Source organism: Alligator mississippiensis, chromosome 3 (genome assembly GCF_030867095.1).
Source record: "Alligator mississippiensis isolate rAllMis1 chromosome 3, rAllMis1, whole genome shotgun sequence".
In the NCBI taxonomy this organism is placed as follows: domain Eukaryota; kingdom Metazoa; phylum Chordata; order Crocodylia; family Alligatoridae; genus Alligator; species Alligator mississippiensis.
This window is the reverse complement of record NC_081826.1, coordinates 93263935-93285121: the sequence shown is the minus strand read 5'-3', so window position 1 is coordinate 93285121 and position 21187 is coordinate 93263935. Positions and strand designations below refer to the sequence as shown.

At 40.5% G+C, this 21187-nt stretch overlaps 2 protein-coding genes and 1 pseudogene across 7 annotated transcripts in view; 2 read left to right on the top strand and 1 right to left on the bottom strand.

Moving 5' to 3' along the window:
* LAMA1 (laminin subunit alpha 1) overlaps nucleotides 1-12229 on the top strand; it is a 168260-nt gene extending 156031 nt beyond the window's left edge. For 3 of the 4 annotated variants that reach the window (XM_019490435.2, XM_019490434.2, XM_006262939.4), the window contains 5 exons: nucleotides 509-667; nucleotides 2254-2407; nucleotides 6078-6211; nucleotides 9285-9507; nucleotides 11700-12229. In XM_019490435.2, the coding sequence (XP_019345980.1) occupies nucleotides 509-667; nucleotides 2254-2407; nucleotides 6078-6211; nucleotides 9285-9507; nucleotides 11700-11860 (831 nt within the window). In that variant the 3' untranslated portion in view covers nucleotides 11861-12229. Of the gene's footprint in view, nucleotides 1-508; nucleotides 668-2253; nucleotides 2408-6061; nucleotides 6212-9284; nucleotides 9508-11699 lie in introns of those variants that run through there. The other variant, XM_019490436.2, reaches the window with a different exon arrangement.
* A 2169-nt stretch (nucleotides 12230-14398) lies between these two features.
* ARHGAP28 (Rho GTPase activating protein 28) overlaps nucleotides 14399-21187 on the bottom strand; it is a 104953-nt gene continuing 98164 nt past the window's right edge. For all 3 annotated transcript variants that reach the window (XM_014606606.3, XM_019490519.2, XM_019490518.2), the window contains 2 exons: nucleotides 20740-20804; nucleotides 14399-18352 (listed from right to left, as the gene is read on the bottom strand). In XM_014606606.3, the coding sequence (XP_014462092.1) occupies nucleotides 18261-18352; nucleotides 20740-20804 (157 nt within the window). In that variant the 3' untranslated portion in view covers nucleotides 14399-18260. The remainder of the gene's footprint in view (nucleotides 18353-20739; nucleotides 20805-21187) is intronic.
* Nucleotides 20300-20434, top strand: LOC132249723 (U2 spliceosomal RNA; annotated as a pseudogene).

Sequence of the window (21187 nt, the reverse complement as noted above, 5' to 3'; positions counted from 1 at the left end):
GCTATCTTCCATATCCACCATAGAAATCTGCAAAGCAATATAACAAGTAGAATACCAAATAACTTGGCACTCAAAAAAAGCAAAGAAGAGCCTTGGTCTAAGTGATACCTTAGATGAGCTCTACTTGGGAGGTGGAATATTCAAGAATTAATGATCCTTGTTAGCTGGTGCCATAAACACAGCTAAATGAGGCATCAGATTGGTTGTCTGTTACTTAACCTTTCAAATACTAATCAGACGATTTTGAAGTGCATGCACACTGGACAACAGACAATCAGTGCTGGCCATAAAGTGCTTGAGTACAAGCAACTTGTAAATGAAAGCTGTTTAACAGTCATGCTGTTGCATTATGATGTAAGTTCAAGGGATCAGTGATTTTTTTTTTTTTAATATCAGCCCCACAAGCAATGCACTGAAGCGAGCGACCTTCTAGAAAGTGTTTTCTAAAATGAATTTTGTTTGTTCTTATTGTAAGCAGCAGTTTGTTACAGTTTCTCTTTTCTTTCAGATAAAGGCAGAATATGTTAAAAGGAAAGGCATAATCATCGTTGATGGTCAGGAGTCAGCAGCAGTTATTGCTCTGGGAGATGGCAACACGCTGGATGTTGAAGGGAAGCTCTATCTGGGAGGACTTCCCTTAGATTATACAGCTAAGAATATTGGAAATGTAAGAACTATATTTAATATCTTAGCTATACATGTATAAAGGGTAGGTACTCCCAGCTTAACAGCATAATTTATGGACTGAGGACCCAGACTCTGATAGGTACTTATATGCCTAAATCTTCTGCTTTCAAATATAAGTTAGGCATCTAAAGAACAGTGAGGTTCTGGGTCTGACTTAGGAAATAAATTCATAAATATAATTTTCCAATGAAGTGTTTTATCACTTTAAATCAAGGGTGTCAAACTCAGGTCAGTTGGAGAGCCTATTCCCTCCTCCTCAGGTGCCTCCGTGCCATGGTATACTTGGGGATAGTCCTGCTTTCAACAGAGTGTTGTACTAAATGACCTCCTGAGGTCCCTTCCAGCCCTAATTTTCTATGAGTCTGATTCATGCCAGAGCTCTCACATTGGCAGTCTGAGCAGCCCTGTGACCAGAAGCTCTGGCACTGGTTGTGGGGCTGCCTGTGGCAGCAGTCAACACCTTGACCTGCAAGGAGACAGTATGTGTGAATGCACGCATATGCATGCGCGCGCGCGTGTGTGTGTGTGTGTGTGCGCTTGTGTGCATATATGAGCTTGTGTTTTCATTAATGATAATTCAGTAAGCTGCTGGGACATAGAATGTGTGTGTGTCTGCACATGTGTGTTTGTACAAGTGAAAGAAATCCTGCGGGGGAGGGAGCGTATATGTGTGAGAGAGAGAGAGAGAGAGAGAGACCCTGCAGGGACAGTATATGTGCATGCAGTAGAGAGATCCTGTAGGCACAGGGAGCATGAGAGAGAGAGAGACCCTGCAGATTGTGTTTGTGTGTGTGTCCAACCCTGTACTGCTATGGCCAGTACTGCAGTGGCCCCACCATTGCAGCCAGAGTCCTGGCTCTTGCTGCACTGATGGTGGCAGCCTGCACCCCAGTAGAGCCAGGGTGCAGCCCCAGCAACATGTCAGGCAAAGCAACATGTCAGGCAAAGACTTGCCATCATGGCCAGAGCCCTAGCAGCTCTGTGGACAGGAACTCAACCACTGTGGACAGAGATGGCACTTCCAGTGGTAGCCAATGCCCTGGCTTTTGCTAGGGTGCAGGCAGCCCCAGATGCACAATTGAGTCAAAGGCTCAATTACCATGACCAGAGCCCAAGCTCTAGCTCTGGCTGCAGGGCTGGAGCTTCCTGCAGTGGCAGCCGGAGCCCAAGCTTTGACCATGGTGGTAGGACTTCCCATGCCAGCAGCTCCAGTGGCACTGTGGGCAAACTCTGCCACTTTGGCCTGAGATGCAGCTTTGCCTAGTGTGGCAGGGCTTCCTGGCATGGTAGCCCAAGCTCCAGTGAGAGCCAGGGTTTAGGTAACTCTAGGGACACTGCAGTCAGAATCTCTGCTGCCATGGCCAGAGCCTGCTGAACAGGATCTTTTACTTCACCCTGTCTGTGGTGGCAGAGCTTCTGCCTATGGTGCTGCTTGCATTTGTCACATTATCTAAATAATTATGTAGGTACTTTATATCCTTAAATGTTCTCTTCAGAGAGAATAGCTCCTGGTGTCAAGTACTGCAGAGAGATTGACTTCCAAACTATGTGATTTATCATATCTAGGTCACCAACAGTATCCCTGCATGCGTTGGCAGTGTAATGGTTAACAATAAGCCACTGGACAAAGAAAGCCCAGTCTCCATCTTTGCTGTGAATAAATGCTATGCAACAGCACAGGAAGGCACTTACTTCGATGGAAGTGGCTTTGCTGCTCTTGGTAAGCACCATTAATAGAACCAATAGCTTATTGAATTAGTGTTAATGAAAATACATCATTTTTCTGTCTTGCTAGAAATTAACATAATTTAATGATGCTTCAATCAACTCTTGTATGTTTTGTGTATACATTTCTAATTGACTCCTGGCCTTTTTACATCCAAGACTCTAGCCTCTTCTCACTCACCAGTGATCTGGCAGTCAACTAAGGAGTCTTTTCTATAAGTAAAGACCTATCTCTTTTGTAGCAGAGAAACTGCTACAGAAACTGTGGTACTTGTTTTTTGTATTTCTGCATATATGTATATATAAGAGCTTAAGCTGGTGTATTTTTATGACCAAGGAGTCAAAAGATATGAAAGGGAGAGTTATTTGAAATAGTGTAGCTCACTTTAATTTTATTCTGTTTCTTCAACATGTAAGTTTGATTGTATTGGTATATAAGAGTCTTAAAGACTTAGACATGACACATTTATACTAATGAAAATTACAGTAGGATCTACAATGGTCAAGTGACCCCTGTTTTGGGGTAGCTGCACACATTAGGCTGCTATTACTTAGCCGTGTTTACTAGGGAATGGGAAGGCAGGTAATACATATTTACTCAAATCTAAAATGACCCTGAATTTAAGGTGAGACCCCTGCCCCCTAGTTAGATTATATACATGGAAAATTATAAATTTGTTTTAATTGTCTTAGTCTAGAATCTAGTAAGGCTGTGCAAAGTGGGCCGTATTGGATTTGGATTTGGCCTGATTTGGGGGACAGTGATTCAATTCATTGATCACTGTCCCAATTCGATTTGGCCGAATCTGAAGATTTGATGCTGATTTGGAGAATCAGCGATCTGGCCATAGACACAACTTTAAATGTTTTTTCTACATACCTCAAGGTACCAGACGCAGCTCATGAATGCTGAGATGGTGAGGGGGATGGAGTGTCCCACAGGAGCATGTGGGGTCGGGGGGACCCACGTGTGCTCTGCAGTGGACCCAGAAATGCTTGTGGCTCACTTCTGGGTCTCTTTCCGAGTGTGCTGGGGACACCACCCTCCCCACACTTTGGTGGGAAGCTCCATCCACCCTACCTGGTACCTTGAGGTATGTAGAAAAAACACTTAAAGCTGTGTCTTATATCTAAACCATCAAATCTCTGAATCGATTCGGAGGGTTCTGATTCGATTCAGAGAGATTAAAGGGTATCCTGATTTGATTCAGATTCGGCCAACCAATTGGGCCAAATCTCCGCTGACTCAAATCAGGGACTGAAGCTTCGCATAGCCCTAGAACCTAGTTATTAGAGTCCTCTTAAATTCATCCCTCCCATCACTGTCACAGGGAAAGTAGTGGCTGGGGGGCAGGCAGTCTGTTCCCTGCCCTTTGCCCCACCTTGCCACTTGCCCCCTGTGCCTGTCTTCCTGCTGCCTGTCCTCTCCCAGTGCCTTCCCCTTCCTACCACTTGCCCCCATCTTGTGCCTGTCCCCTCTTCCTTTCCTTTTCAGGTGCTCTTTCTCTGTCTCTGCTGGGGGCACGGAGCACCTGGCTGGACCAGGCAATAATGGTGGCTCCAGCTTTAGCCTCCAGCCCCAGTTGGGGTCAGGGCTGGAGTCACAGCATCTCCCCGGCCACTTTATAGATTCATAGATGTTAGGATCGGAAGGGACCTCAATAGATCATCGAGTCCGACCCCCTGCATAAGCAGGAAAGAGTGCTGGGTCTAGATGACCCCAGCTAGATACTCCTCTAACCTCCTCTTGAAGACCCCCAGGGTAGGGGAGAGCACCACCTCCCTTGGGAGCCCGTTCCAGACCTTGGCCACTCGAACTGTGACTCGTATGTGACTCCATACGAGTTGCCCTTCTCTGGACCCTCTCCAGGTTATCCTCATCCTTCTTGAAGTGTGGTGCCCAGAATTGCACGCAGTACTCCAACTGCGGTCTGACCAGCGCCCGATAGAGGGGAAGTATCACCTCCTTGGACCTATTCGTCATGCATCTGCTGATGCACAATAAAGTGCCATTAGCTTTTTTGATGGCTTCGTCACACTGCCGACTCATGTTTATCTTGGAGTCCACTAGGACTCCAAGATCCCTTTCCACTTCCGTGCCACCCAGCAGGTCATTTCCTAGGCTGTAGGTGTGCTGGACATTTTTCCTCCCTAGGTGCAGCACTTTGCATTTCTCCTTGTTGAACTGCATTCTGTTGTTTTCTGCCCACTTGTCCAACCTGTCCAGGTCTGCTTGCAGCTGTTCCCTGCCCTCCGGTGTGTCCACATCTCCCCATAGCTTTGTGTCATCTGCAAACTTGGACAGAGTACATTTCACTCCCTCGTCCAAGTCACTGATGAAGACATTAAAGAGTATCAGTCCAAGGACCGAGCCCTGCAGGACCCCACTGCCCACACCCTTCCAGGTCGAAACCTTGTGCCCTTGTTTCCCCATGCTCCCCCTGTACCATGTGCACCTTCCCCACACTGCTCTTGTTCTGTGCCACACTTCCCTTGCACACCACGTGTCCCTTCTCCACATTCCCCTTGCTCTGCACATCCCTTCACCTGTGCTCTGTGTGGCACCTGTTCCCCTATGCTTCCCCCCACACCATGTGCCCCTTCCCTGTGCTGCCCCCTGCATGTGCCCTTTCCATGCTCCTTCCCACACTGTGCACCCCCTCCCCCCACACTCCTTTTACCCTGTACCCGTTTACCACATACCCCTTGCTCCACACGCCCCTCACCTGTGCTCCCTCCACACCAGGCTCCTTTTTTCTGTGCCCACGTTCACTGCCCCCTTTTCTCATGCATTTCCCCTCACTATGTACCCTTTTTCCATGTCCCCTCTACATTAGATACCCTTTCCCCCTGTCCTTCCCTGTACTGCATACCCTTTTCCTGTGTTCCCACCTCCCACTGTGTGCCCTTACCCTGTGCCCCCCCTGCTCACCATACACCTTTTTCCCTGCACTTCCTGATGCACTGCTGTCCTCTTTTTCCATGTGTCCCTTCTCCCATGCGGTTTCCCTGCACTCCATGTGTCCTCTTCCCCATGCCCCCTCACCTTGCACATCTTTTTCCTGGCAATCCCCTCACTCTGCTTTCCCCCATGTTCTACCCCGCACCATGCACCTCTTCCCTACACCTTTCCATATATCCCTTACCTGTCTCATGATCCACCCTGGCCTCACCTGGAGCTGCAGCTGCAGCAGCTGCTTGCCTGATCCGTACTCAGTTCTAAGACAAGATGTCTCCCCCCACCATGCTGAATTTCCTTATCCTATACGCAAGGAAATGTGGTAATCTGTGTGCCTTGAATGGCTAGTCCAAGATAAGGTACAACGTAACTTAAATTGGTTTACTTTTGTCCGCAACTTTTGCAAGAGTAATTTTATATGGGATTTATATGAAGACTGTGTCTGTGGCCACTGTTTTTTTTATAATTGCTAATATGTAAAAATGTTGTTTGTTCAAATCCTAAGTGAGTATAGAAGGCATCAAAGAATGCAAGGGAGTTTAACTCTCACCACTTTCCATATTATTTCTGAATTTCATCTGTAGCCTTCAAATAATTTTCTCCCCCTTTCAGGATTTTGATGATTAATAGGCCTATCATATTGTCCGTCACAGCCTATTTATACTGTGGATTACAAATCTTTTATTTTAGGCATCTTTTCTTTCAGTTAGAGAAGGTTATAAAGTCCGATCTGATATGAATGTTACATTTGAGTTCCGTACCACTGCCGCAAATGGAGTTCTTCTTGGAATTAGCAGTGCTAAAGTAGATGCCATTGGATTGGAGATTGTAAATGGCAAGGTGGGTTGCATCTAAATATCGTCATTCACTGTAGAAATTTGCCAAGTCTTGAGCTAAAGGAAGGTCAGAATTGTTGAGTATAAGCAAGAATACCTCAACCATATATGATGAAAGCAAAAGACCAGGAAGCAATAGTAGCAAAGATGCTGCCATGATTCACTACCACTTTGCCTGGGATTGACTTTGGGTCACAAGGAAGATGAGTTCTTATCATGATGTTTGCCACAACACAATGACTTCTTGCCCTATGATTTAAGGATAATAACTTACGAAATATGTAATAAATAAAAGTGCCAGTCATTCTCTCCATAGAAGAATCATGTAAAATGGAAAGCAACCACAGTATGTTTGGTAGCCTATAGGATTGCTGTTTCTTTTATATATGCATAAGCTACTATACTGTATATATTATTCATTGTACAAGCCAGCTTCCTTACTTATAACTTGTTTCCTTTTTCAGTGCCAGTAACTTGCCCTTTCCCAGACATGCTCTTGCATAAGTGCTTAGCTGCTGTATATTAACCAAAAAAACTTGGCAAGTATAGGTGAGGGTCTTATTAATGTACTGAGATAAGAAATTCTCTGGATATGGAATGAGTCATGATTTAGTATTTTGTCACTGTCTTTTGAATTGAGGCTACAAAGCTTGGAGAAAAGTGTATGCAAGAATGTTGGCTTAAGTTTCCCTCTTTCTTAGAAGTTTTAGTTATTTATCAAACTGATTTTATAAATCCATCAACTTAATTTTATTTAGGAAAATAAAAGTTCTGTTACAAAAAATAGGTCTTTTTTTAGCTGCAGTTAAAACAAAAGAGAAATTTAAATATCTTGAATGGGATTAGTATAAACATGAGATTTTTTTTAAGTGAATCAAGAGCAAATTTTTGATTACTTGTTAAATGTAAGTTATATTTTAAAAGAAATTTATCAGCAAAATTAAAAGCTAAGAACAGTACTTAAAATGTTTCAGCCATATGGTCTAAACAATAAATTGACATTGAGAAGCATAAACCAGTTTAGAATAACTGTGTACTAAGAAAAGCCCATGATTATTTGAACCAAAATATCTGAAACATACCACTTTTGTTTGCAGGAATATTTTCCATAAAGTGAGTTTTCTGGGGACAGAAGTGTGTTTATGCCTTTATCTGAGATTTGGTGATTCTACCACTATACCTCCACCCCATCCTTAGCCTTAAAGCCTCAAATCTCAGCCATCCATTTGATGCTGAATGGATACAACACTGCTAAGCACCTTCAGAACCCCAGATATGTTTATACTACTAGGCCTCCCCTTTTGCCCTAATCCCAACCCTCTTCCTCATTCACGCCTCCCTGCCATCGGTCTTCCTTTAGAAGCTCTTCGAAACACAAGCTCTTGAAGCCAGGTTTCCTTTTATAGTAAGTCCTTCCTGATGTGTCCTCAGGACTCATCTAACCTAAGCATGTTGATGGCACAGGAAGTCTGAGCACAAATAGCAATTTGTAGTTGCATTTGGTTGTCACCCTACAATTAGTGAGAAAAGTAGAGGCAGCTCAATGACGAATCAGAGATGTGTATGTAAATACAGCACTTTATTGAAAGAGATTAAAGACATAAACATTTTAAATTATAAATATGAACAGTACTTAATATAAGAAGTTTTCTAATAATTTGCACCATGAGGAAACACGTGGTCTAAACAGTCTGCAAGAACCAAGCTTCTGCCATTTTAGGTTTCTTCTGACAGTGCCTTATTAAGTCCTATTAAGAGAGAACCTACAGCTCTTTCTTGGTGTAAAGGAGGCTAATTTAAAGTTCTTATGATTCCCTGTCCAAGCCATTTCTTTACCTAAGAAAAAATAACCAAATTATATGTGGTATCATTAATTAGGTAACTCATCACTATATTAAAATTAATTTATAAATCTATTTTAAATAAAGCACACCCTCTTTAATTTACAAACAATCCATAAACCATCATGAACCTAGATGGCATGTTAGGGCAGTATGGTTAGGCTACACAAAGTAATCATATTGATTGTATCACATCTGGGTGCCTTTGACTCCCTAGCATGATGACCAGGTACCTACTCAGAACTCGGTCAATAGTTGTCTTTGATGCAAGTCCAAGCAACACCTGAACTTAAGCCTCCAGGCTTGCAAAGTGCTGTCATCATGCCCTTTAACAAGCAAAACTCATGACAAAATAGCTATCCAGAGACTATTCCACATTTTCCAGAGCAACACAAGCCTGGAATCCTTTTCCCCACTTCTTTAACTAGTATAAAAAGCTGTTGTTGCAAGCCATTCCTTCATTAGAGTGAATGTCAATATTTATGGAAAATACTCAGAGCAATTAGCTGTGTTCCCAGTTCTCACTGGCCATTAAGCTCCATAAACCAGCACGGAAAATACCTTCTAACAATTAATACATAATTCATCACTCATCTGTTCTATGCAATACATGTATAATTGATTGTTTTTCAGTATTTTTTTTTCCCAGAAGTAGCTCATTTTCTATTCAAAATTTCCCAGCTATAGGGACTTTGATATATCCCTTTTTCCGCAATAAGCACATTATGAGGGTAATGGTTACATATTAGTATTACAAGACAAATAGTTGCCTATAAAATTAAAAGAACAAAAAAATAGAATAATTTCAAATACATATCCATATGTTTATTGGCATTGACCTGATGTTTTCTATCTTACATATCACCACCCACAAAAGAAGTTTCTGGACATAATGTTCCTAGTTCTTCTCTTGCCTACTCTGATGTCAACCAGGTGTAACTCACGTTTAAATCACAGCAAAAATACTGTGTAAAACAATGAGAAAAGGACTGAGTCTAAATTGATAGCAAACCTTTAAATCCCAAGTGAAAAATACCAGGGGTAGGGTGGATAGTTAAGCTTCTCATGTTTACATTTCAAGATACTTAAAATTCTAAGTTCCCCATATCAAGTTGAGCATAAGGCTTGGTGAAATCACTACACAAGGAATGTATACCACCATGATTGTGCTTTTATTAGGTTGCTTTCTGTGTTCATGCTAGCTGTATCTTCATTGGCATCTGGATATTTGAACAGGTTTTGTTCCATGTCAACAATGGAGCTGGCAGAATAACAGCCACATATGAAACAAGAGATGCAAATAGCTTATGTGATGGGAAGTGGCACAAACTTCAAGCAAACAAAAGCAAACATCGAATTGCTCTGATAATTGATGGGAATGTGGTCCAGGCCGATAATCCTCATATCCAGTCAACATCTGCAGATACAAACAATCCTATTTATGTTGGAGGCTATCCCAGTATGTATAATAGTTTTTTTTTTCTCTCATAAAAGAAAACTATGTGTTCAGTTCATCAGAAGTATAGATCATGATAACTATTTTGCAAATGTTATGTGAGATGCTATGAGTCTACTAATGTTTTGAATTTAAAAAAATGAATTGGTAGAGGATGGAATAATCCCAGTCATAAAAATAATTTTCAATTAAATTTAGCTTTGAGTATAAATTTATAGACCTAAATCAACTGAGCTTGGTACAAGAAGATACCACTTTACACTCCTCAGTGTGAAACCTGGTTCCTAGCACTGGAGAAGTAGTACAGCTTTTGAAGGACTTCCCTTCCTTGGGGTTTTGACTTTGTCTGAGGCCTCACATGATTCCTATGTGTGGAGATTCTTGTGAAGATGTCTTGCTTCAACACATTTTCCCCCATCTGTCTGGGTACTCACCATGGCCATCCTCTTGTTCTAACCACATTCCTACACAGCTGCTGTGATGCACTATTCAGGTTGGGCTGATCCTCTGGAGGGGGTGGGAGGTTGGTAGCTGCTTTGTTCTATTGAGAATACCTGCTAGAGTCTCTGCCAGCGGACACCAGGATAGAGGCAATGCCAGTTTATCTGCAGGTCTCATATGTTTTGCACAATTACCTTTCTGAAATAAACATTGTTCTGTCATTATGTTAGAGTAATACCAAGTATTTCCTCCTCCTTCCCCACCCTTTGTATTCAAATCACTGCTTTTTATTTAGAAGCTCTGCTTCCTACAGTCCCTTCTCAGCATTTGATGAAGTATGCTGTGGCTTACAAAAGCTTATGCATTTCTGATTTAGTTAGTCCAGGGGTTTTCAACCGTTTTTGGTTAGTGTGCCCCCGGCAGCCTGTCCAGAAGTAGGGAGTCCCCCAGCTGGTCAGCCAGCAGGGTGGGTGTCCCCCTGACAGAAGTGCCAGTGGCAAAACCGTGCCCCCTCACTTCTTTGCGCCGCTGCCGCATACCCCCTGGGGGCTTCCCAAGTATCCCCAGGGGTGTGCATACCCCCAGTTGACAGCCCCTGAGTTAGCCTATAAGGTGCATATCTACCCTGCTGATACCAAGAAAAACAGAAATTTGTTACTTTTAGTGTGCTGGTTTTTTAATCCTTAATGTGAGCAAGATCACATCTGATACTATAGTTATCCATTAAGAAGGCTGAGTTTGTAACATCTGAAAAACAGCCACTTTGCAAGCAGGGTAAATGTGTTTCTATAGCTTTTTAATAGCCCTGTTTGTACTGAGATTGAGTTGACCAAGTATGATGGCATAATACACATTTTTAAACAGAATGTCAAACTTAATTAATGCCCACATTAATTAATTTCTGAAACAACTGTTCTGGTTTATCAGATCAGATAATATTCCTATTTGTTGTGATGAAGCATTTAGGATTATGAAATCCACAGGCTAATCAGCGTTTTTATACATTAGGAAAGCTTAGAAATAATACCTTGTCCTTGCATAGCAGTTTCTGGTGTTTAGGCTCAAAGTACTTTACAGATATTAATCCTAGCAGATCACAGCTAGTGTTTGAGCTTCTAGAATTCCACAGAGAGTTTTATCAAAGTTCTGCTGGGCTCTTTTCTGGTACTAATACCAATACTAGTAAGATTCATAGTAAGTATAGGAACAGGAGGCCCCTTAACACTGAAAGTGCATCAGCAAGCCATGTACAGCTTCATACCTTGCATACAACCAGTGGCACATAAAGGCCTGTAACAATTTCACAGAGCTCAGCATGAAGGAAGAGGTTGGGAGAGGGGCCAAGGAGTGACTAATTTATTCATGGCTCTTCAGGTCCAGCAGCTGCAAACATCCTGGCAAAAGGTCTGCTTTGAACCAGGTGGCTTTGTTAGTGATTGAAAATTGGCCTTCTCCTCCTTTGCGTTCAGGCTGAGGTTAATTCTTTTCTCAACTATGGCATAGATCAGTTTGTCAAGTTTGCTTGTGTCAGCACTACAACCTAAGTACAGCAGCCTTATCTTGTAAGTCAGTGATCATGTCCACAGTGGTGTGAGCACCCTCTGCGTACACTGATATATTGTGGGATCTGGTGCTTTTTAGGACCTATGTTTATTGCTAGTCATTTTTTAAAGAATTACTTCTCAGCCAGGATCTTTCTGTCTTTGCATTATTTTAGTCCCCTTCCAATCTATGTATTTCTTGTTGTTTTTCAGCTGATGTGAAGCAAAACTGTCTGACTAGCAAGAGCTCATTCCACGGGTGTTTGCGAAACCTGATGTTGATCAAAGGCCAACAGGTAGAATCCTTTGACTTCAGCAAAGCCTTTGACCTGCGTGGAGTCTTTCCTCATTCCTGCCCTGGACCTGAACGCTAAACTGCAGAGAAAGGTTTTAGGATCGAGAGCGGGTTAATTTTCGTTGTTGCAGTTGCTTTATTTTCCCATTTCTTTGTGAAGAGAAGTTGTTGTGAGAACCCAGGCCTCTTTGATTTCAGTTACTTTTCAGCTCAGGACAAATTTTTAGGCAGAAGTTCTGCGCTTAACATTTTAACAAAAAATACCTCTACTAAAATGTTAACAGCCTTAATTGGGATTCTTTTTCTTTTTGAACCTTTTATTAATCGGTGTTTACAACATGTGTTCTGTTGATTACTTGACAGTATTTCATTTAATTGTATAAAAAATAAAAAAAATATTGGAGACCACATAATAAAAATGCAATAAAACATGGATTGTGTCACTTGATGTAGTGGCTTGTGCATTTGAACTGTCACAAAAAAACAAACAAACTGGCAAGTATGAAGTGAAAAATATAAAAAAGACAGCATTCAAGAGATTGTGTTAATGGCAAAGTCTTGAAGATATGAGGTAAAATTGTTATGTATGAAAGACTAAAAGATGGCTGTAATCCCGTTATTTGTGTTTTCCATGATAACTTTAATTCCTTCTGTTTTATATAACTTCAAGGAGCTAATGCTCCTGCCATCCCTTAATCAATATTACAGGGAAGATATATACCTGTTGGGATAGTTGTGCACAGGCAACCAGTAGTTCGGTGTAGAGAATTGTCCAAAATGCTCAGGGTATTTGAGCAGTCATCTAATTTCCTACCCCAAAGGCGGCAACTACTGAGTTCTGGGGTTTGGGAAGTAGTGCAGAATCCTAGCTTGCATTATGGCACTGAAGGACACAGAAGCTAATTTTCCTGGAAAACTAGTGTTGTTTCTAAGCTGTCCAGTGCCAGGTACCTCCACATGTAACCTCTGGTAAATCCAGACTTCCATTTGAGTAGCTCTCACATACCTCTCGCATTACTTATTATATTTCTCTTTTCTTCTGTGATGAAACTGTACTACCTATCTACCCTAGCCTAAGCAGAGAAAACCAATCCATCCCCTGAATAGGTCACTGAAAAGTTACTAGAACTTCTGACAGTGAGGATGTGGACTTGGACTTTACCTGACCTCTTACAGTAGCGGTACGTAAAGACATTCGGGAAGGTTACAGGGAGGTTAGATTGAGTTGAAAAATGGCCACCCAATCTAAAGTAAATCAGGATCGGGGGAGTGGGGTTAGGAGGATTGAGGGGGCAAACAGGGTCCATGGAGGATTGAGGGGGCCGTGTGTGTGTGTGTGTGTGTGTGTGTGCACGTGCGGGGGTTGATGGGGTCTGGGAGGGTTTAGTAGGATCAGGGGAGGCTAGCAGGGTCTGCAGAGGGGCTTAGCAAGGGGGCTCTCTCTCCAACCCCGAAGGAACAACTCTCCCTATGCCGCTCACCCTTGCCCCCACCCCAGCTTGCTTCCACTGACTCCCAGGATCAGCGAAAACCAGTAAAACCAGCACCAGGAGTGGCTTGTGGGGATGGGTGGGCTGAGGTAGTGGTGTAGCTGTCTGGGGGTAGGGTGAGGGGCCCAGGGGCTAACTATAGTCTGGTGGGGGGCAGGTGTGTCGGGGGGGGGGGGGTTGGAAAAGCACAGACCTGTGGCTGTGGCCAGCATCCTCAGGGCTGCATTGGGAACTATATGGAAGTTCAGTTACATCAGTCTCACTGAACCCAGCCTAAGATAGACTACTGTGGAGGAACTAACTTAGATTGGGTTGGCTGTTTTTAGACTGATCTAACCTTCCAGAACTTCTGTACAGTTCACATGTAGATTGACTTAACTGGGGATCTAAGTGTAAGATCTGCACCTAGCCAAAGTAATTTAAATTGGGTGTCCATTTATAATGCAATCTGACTTCCCCCTAACTTCTGTACATATATCTGTAGATGAGAGAGCTTCTTTGTGTATTGACCCTTATTTTTTGTGTACTGAATTTGGGAATTTAAAACAAAAATTTTTTTGGCTCTTATTATGTTTTGGGGTGTAATTTTGCCACATTTTTCCATAGTGGTTAAAATTCTGGATAGAATGGGGAATTAGCCATTGATGTCAGTGAAGATATAGACATACAAACAATACGCTGTAGAAGAAATAAAAGGGGATGAGCAATGTGTGGCATCTGTTATGCAGTAACAGCTCATGTGCATGACCTTTCAGAGTTGAAAGTGAAATTGTAGTATCTTAGCCCTATATCAAAGAGGACTAGGGTAGCACAGTTTAGCTTCCACTTATTCTAGGAAGAGCATGCACATGGAGCAGCTTATGTGCAGTAAAGTCCCACTGCCCCATTGCCCTCTGATAAGCTGTTTGTGTATTGTATTTCACCCAGTCAGCATGTTTCAACCCATGGAACAAGGTACAGCTCCACCAGAACAATGGTTGCAGAACTGGGTTCTTTATTGCTGTACTATTTTTGACCCCGTAATTGCCCCAAAGCCTTCACAACCGAGCTGTTTTGAAAAATAAAACTATTGATTCATTTCCAAAAATGTTGTCAAAGATTTCTCAGAGAAGACCATAACGTGAGAGTTTATGTAAGAAATTTAGTTTGATATATTTTTTATTTTTGACCTGGATAAAATAGTGTATACATTTCACTTTACAAACACTATTACTATATCGAGGGTGGACTTACTGTAACAAAACACTAAACATTATGATGAGGAGGGGTAAAGGACTTATACAAACATTTTGCTGCAGCTAGTGGCATTGTATTATTTTTTAAGGTAGTGACACATTATGGAAAACTAATGAGAAACATCTGAAAAAAGTTAAAATTTGAAAAGCTAATATGTTTCCCCTGCAACATTGAACCACACGGGATACACACCTGGTGGTTTTGAGCATTCATAGAAAAAAGAGAGAGCAATGGCTAAGGTAATATGTCTTGTATGAGATTTCTTTCGTAATATGAAATCTGCCTTTTGATTTCTAAAGCTTTGGCTAGTTTCCAGATCTTGACTGCTGAAATGAGACACTTTACCCAGCAACATGAAAGGCTGAACAATAGGGCTACTAATAGAGAAGCTATGGAATAAAAAGCTTTTAAGCAGAATGATTTTTGTCCGTAGCAAATGCAGACTGAGGTAGTTTACCTTGTATATATACATTATAAAGACATTAGCAATATGAAAACGACTTAGATGAACCATTCCAGTATGTTCACAATATCTACTTCTTACAATGTGTTCTAAAGATATGTGTTGATGTACAAAATGATCATTTTACAGAACCCTGGCGTATGTAAACACTAGATGCATACTGGGAGCTTCCAGGATAAGGTTTTCTTGCTAAACTCTATCTCTTCCTCATTAATATTTCACTACACAATTTTGTTACTGAACACAATACATTTTTAAAAACTTTGATTGCAACTGCTGCTTATGGAAGCAGAAATTAAGAAATGTAGACCTATATTTTCAGACATGGAGGCTTAAAGTAAGTATCTTAAGTGTCTTAAGTTTGAAAATTTTGGTCAGATACTTGCCAATAGGAATTTTATTATTTCATTTCAGGGTCAGTGGAAATTTGGCCTTATGCTAGCACTTTTTTCTGTAATCTATTCCATTTGCTTCTACTTACATGCTATTCAGATTACAGACAACTTCTTTTAAAAAAATAATAATGTAGATACCACAGGATAGATTTCCTTAATTTAAATATGGCTTTTCTTTGTTCTGTTAGAAAGTGGGAAGAGTCCAAGATATTTTAAGCAGTTTCTTTTCTTGAACAAAATATAGTGAGATTTATTTTAAGAACAATTTCTGGTGAAATCCTCATTTAAGAGTGCAAAACATACGCAGTAAGTTATTATATGAGCTCACAGGTAGTCTGATCTATTCCTAATGCAGTTATAATGCCACGTGTTTAGGCATGTGGGGAAGTAGGAGAAGTTTGGAAATACTTGGTTTATACAAATGTTAAGTTACTTAACAGATGCATGCGCCTGTTTTCTGGAAAATCATAAAAATCTTTAAAAGTAATAAATACAATAATACTTAGCATTCACATAATGCTGGTCATCCTCAAAGCACTTTCTACATAAAATCCCTATATGGATCATATACCCCTGCAAGACAGATGTTTACTCTGCCTGCCAGGCTGACTGGGAGTTGTATACGTGTATCTGAGATTAGACTTTACCTCTAATTCTTATGATATTCCTAAAAGAAATATTAGCCAGATTTTACAGATAATAAAATAGAGGCAGAAAGGCTTGCCTTACTTGTCCACAAGCACAGAAAGAACCTATGTAAGACAGAAACAGAACCCAGGTAGACCCCTGACTTTTAGTCCTGGGAACAAGCCACTGGACTAAATCTAATATGCTTAAATTAATACTTGTGATAACAAGTATTGTTTTGGTTTTAAAAAAAAAGCTAAATGCACCTGTGTTGAAATCACTGTAACTAGATGTTAGTATTGTATCCTAGTACTCAGTATAAAAAAAAATTAAAACTGCGCTGTGTTTGTTAGTTACTAAGTATTGTTTCTAAAATGTATCCTACCATTGTTTTTAACGAAAATAAGCCAGATTCTGCCATTTATAGCCCATGTTATCATGGGAAATATTTTTTTTTCCAAGGACTAGCTTTTCATACTAAATACAGTGAAGCTGCATGGGTGTCTTCTAAGGCATAATATTTACTAATTCAAAATTTTGCGGCTTTAAACATATAAATATTATCACCCTGATGCATAAAATCATTCCGGGCTTTACCACCCGCTAAAGGACTTTACATTCACTTCTAGGACACAGTTCAGAATAGTTGCCTGTTGATATCTCACAAATAAAGGATTTTTTTATCTCCATCTGTCTGCACCCAAATCCTGAGGAAAAACCATCAACATGTTTATTCCCAATGAACTGAGTATGTAGTAAATATTCCAATGTCAGAAGCCTCCCTCTATTACATTTGAAAGATTTCCAATTTCCAATTTTGCAACCTCGTGTTTTCTAGAGAATGAATGGTTCTCAAATTAGCAAATGTGTGAGCCTACACATCTATGCATATAGTAAAGTAGAGACTCATATAACAGCTGTTCAGATGGAGAGGTGATCACAGCTTGACTGGCTAAGAATTGGAGATAACATATTATATTTATTACTTTGTGTTCCCAACACCACACTTACCCATATATTTATCTGGTCTACCTGTTAAATCTCATTTCTTAGATTCTATGCAATTCATGACAGGGATCATAATAGGGCTCAACTGGCTTGTGGCCTTTAGACTATTTAAATGTTAAACAATATTAAAGCCCACCTCTCATCAGAAATGTGCTGTCCTCCACATCTGTGATGAGGGAAACCTTAACACTTGCCATTACACAGGTCCAGACAAAGCCCCCTCCCCCTCCCCACTGCTGAATAGTTCAAAAACATATTAAACTAAAATAGATAAAGGAAAAGCAAATAGCCTAAGCACTTAAGAACCTACAGCTTTTAAAGGGAGTTGTCTGTAAACTGGCACCATTACAATGTTTGTCACATATATTAAGACATTATGCAGGAAATATTTTAAACCCAAAATTATTAAGTGAAAAGGAGGTGGGAAGAATATGAAGGATCCAAGTCATTCATTTTTCTGCCAGGCATCTGCCTTCCATCTCCTGTCACTTGTGTGTATGCATATGGGGAAGGAGGGAAAAGGAATTGTTCCAAGTTTGAAGCCGTGATGCTACAGATACATGGTCAGAAATAGAAAGAGACATATAGCATGGAATATCAGAAATTTGACAGTAATATTTACAGTACAACATACATGAACAGTACATTTGTTTTTACACAGTAATTCTTTCTCCTCAATATTAGCCACAAATGAGGAGTGAGTCAGATGCATAAATATAGGAATAATGTACATTTTACTTATGAATAGTTTTACTCTTCATAGAAGGGACTGATTTCACCCACATTTTGGCACTGCTGTTACTCCAGCTCCCCTAGTCCAAGTTCAAGACCAAGTCCAATTTTCCCCTGTTTTATAGACCACTGTGATTACTCTGCATTATCTTGTAGTTGGTAGTGTTCTCTGCATTCTAGACTGTCTTTAGAAATGTGTGTTTTCACAATCAAGTTAAATGAAAACTCTATTATATTCCGCAGGTTGTTTTCTAAGTACCGCTGCCCTTCCTCCTTCACATCCAGTGAACAACTGGCACAGTGTAATCCATGTAAAAGTATAACCACTGCATGACATTGTATAGCTTTCTATTCATTGGAGTAACAGTTCTCATGTCATATTTAGTTTATGGAATAGATCACTTGTGAAGCATGTTAGGAAGGATAGTAATTAGTGCTTTGGTTTCATGTGGCAAGGTCTTGAGATAGAAGGTATCACTGCCATCCCTTTGGCCTTTTCCAAATCATTGTTCTTTGTCATTGCAAGCTTCAACTTGTCTTTGGTTTTATCAGCCATTCTGCTTGAGGATTTGCACGGTACACATCTAACATATATGCATCTGGATCCAAACAGTGCTGACCTGAAACACAAATCATGAGCAATTTTTCATCTATTTTGGGGGTATTCCAGTGAAAATGGTATAGATCTGGATTTTCAAAAACGCCCTTGGCCTGTCTGCAAATTGCATGTTAAGGAAGTTGGGATTTATGAGTCCAAATTCCAATTCATAAGAACCCCGACATGAGACTCGCATTTTATCTAAACGTTATGGTTTCACTATAAACAATGACCATATTAAGTGCTATTGTGAGCATCTTTGCCTAACTATGAATTTATGACTTTAACCTTATGCCTTTGTTTATATATTATTCCTTGTTTTTATGGATCAACAATGAACACATCTGTCTTTTGCTTTTGATTAAGAACATGCACAATGATGCACTATTATTATTAATGTAAAAGTTTCACTGTTTAAGACATGGAAGAAGTCTTTATCCCAAGAACCTTAGTTTCAATGAGGCATGGGCACTTCAGTGCAAACATGTAACTCATCCCCTGCATTTCTATATCTGGGGAGGTTATCACTGAAATACCTCACTGCTATCCTGGGCACAGGATCTACATGTATGCCCAGGATAGCAGCAATTTGCTCCAGGATGGAGCCAGCCCCAAAGCTGACTGGGCTGACCAGGCACAATTTATGCCTGCAGTCAGCGTTTACACGTGTATTTCAACTCAGTAAATTAGTATAGTACCGACAGTACAATCTTACAGCAGAGTTCATTAGTTTACTCTGACCTACTACTGGCAGACCTGTAGATGGTGATATTTTACCGTGGAACTAATTAATCTACTCTGCAGTAAAGTGCACATATAGATGCACCCCCTCTGACTCGGAAACCCCTTTATCCTGTAAATGGGCTGTAGTATAGAGACCCTTCTTTGTAAAGATACCAACAAATAGCATTAATTCAAGAGAGTCAGGGACTTACTGTATTTACTCAAATAGAAGATGACCCTGATTATAAGATGAGCCCCTGATAATTAGATTCTGTATATGGAAAACGTACAAATTTGTTATAATTTTCCAGTCATATAATCAAATTATTGGAGGTTTGCCTTAAATTTGTCCCCCTCACTGCTACAGCAGAGAACATACAGCTTGGGCATCAGTACTCCCTTTGCTTTCTACTTCCCCCCAGCTTTTTCCCCTGGCAGCCCCTTCCCTCTTCTTACTGCCCGACCCCGCTCTCCCTTGGCACATAGAAGTGATCAGCAAATTTGAAAACAATAACCTTGAAATTAAACATAGCTGTAGCAATTAGCATATAGTACCCATACACTTAATTCATCCAGAATTGATGCACGTTACCTTTTTTTGAAACTGCTACAAGTTGTAGCATAGATACTACATAAACACACTTTTAAGCAGTACATTTGTATCTACTAATATGTAGTACACACTACATATGACATGAATCTAAAGCCAAGTGCTTGTAATTTTTGCCATATAGTTCATTCAGCTGAGCCCTACCAGAGTCAACAGTATTTCAAGTCATGGTAACTCCACAGCTCAGCATGGCTCACTGTGTGTATGTATTCCAGATAACCCTACAGAGAGGATCCATGTGCTATCTTCCACTTATACCTGGAACTGGATGTTCTTGTTATGAGCCCTGGGATACTCCAAAAATTTATGTACAGATGAGGCGTATCTGGTACAGATCCACCTCATGAAGGGTGTGGCCACACTAATCATATACACCAGCCTGAGAGAGGGGGCAACAGAGAGATTCTGGGTGAACTGTTTGGAGCTCTGTTTGGTGATGTTTGCCAGACATTTAAGGCTGATGAAGAAATCAGAATTGTTGGAAATGGGAAAGAAAGGCACAGCTCACCTGTGGGAGTGAAGTCATCATCAAAATGTATGCAATGTAGTGGCTCACCATGACTTGAAAAAGAGTTGGCTGTGAAGGGGACTGTACTTAATAGGCACTATCATCTGTGTTATTTAGATAGACTGTATTAATCTATCTTGGTCTTCTTGGTTAAGATCAAATGTAGCAACATTTTTGGCATTCAGGAGAGACCATTAGGGCTAGCTCTAGTCTTTTTGGTACCAGCCTGGTATTTCACTACCTCCAGGCCTAGTGCCAGTTCCTTGCACTGGGAACACCCATATGGTTTGTTGTTGTTGTTTTAAAGGGCCAAAAAAGGGTTCCTATCAGCATGTTTGCCTAATATAGGCCATGTGTTTTATAGTCATGCTGAGTGTTGGCTACATTTAATCAACTTCATAGTCAGTTTCCATTGCTTGCAGTTTAATGGCAGTGTATTTAGTGAGGTTTTCCTGTATATATTTATTAGATGAGGGGCTTTTCCCCCATGCCAATTGCTGGGTGGGGGGAATCTAGTCTTGTATTCGAGTAAATATAGTAACAATAGAATTTTAAAAATAAAGCTTACCTATATTTCCTCCAATTTCATATAAACTTTGGCTCTGCCCTTTCATGTTTTCTGAGGATCCACAGCTATAATAGAGAAGAATTTGAGATTTAATCTTTCATATATTTACTATGACTGCATGCATTAAAAGGATGATTCTACTATAAACAAACAAGGAATTCTTTATATATTTGTACTGAATTTAAGCACTTACATTTTGTACATATAATGTTTTGATTATACACTCTACTTACAATTTACTTAAAAAAATTATTAAATTACACTAAAGGACTTTACAAAAGGATTTTCTAAATATAGCTTGCTGACTTCCTTTTGCATAAAAATATATTGGCATTCATTTACAATAATAACAACATTAACTTCTACAGTCAGATTTAAGACAATCAGGCTTCTATCTGTGGGAAGCTTAGAAATACATCAGCATAGAAGAGAAATTGATTCTCCAAAA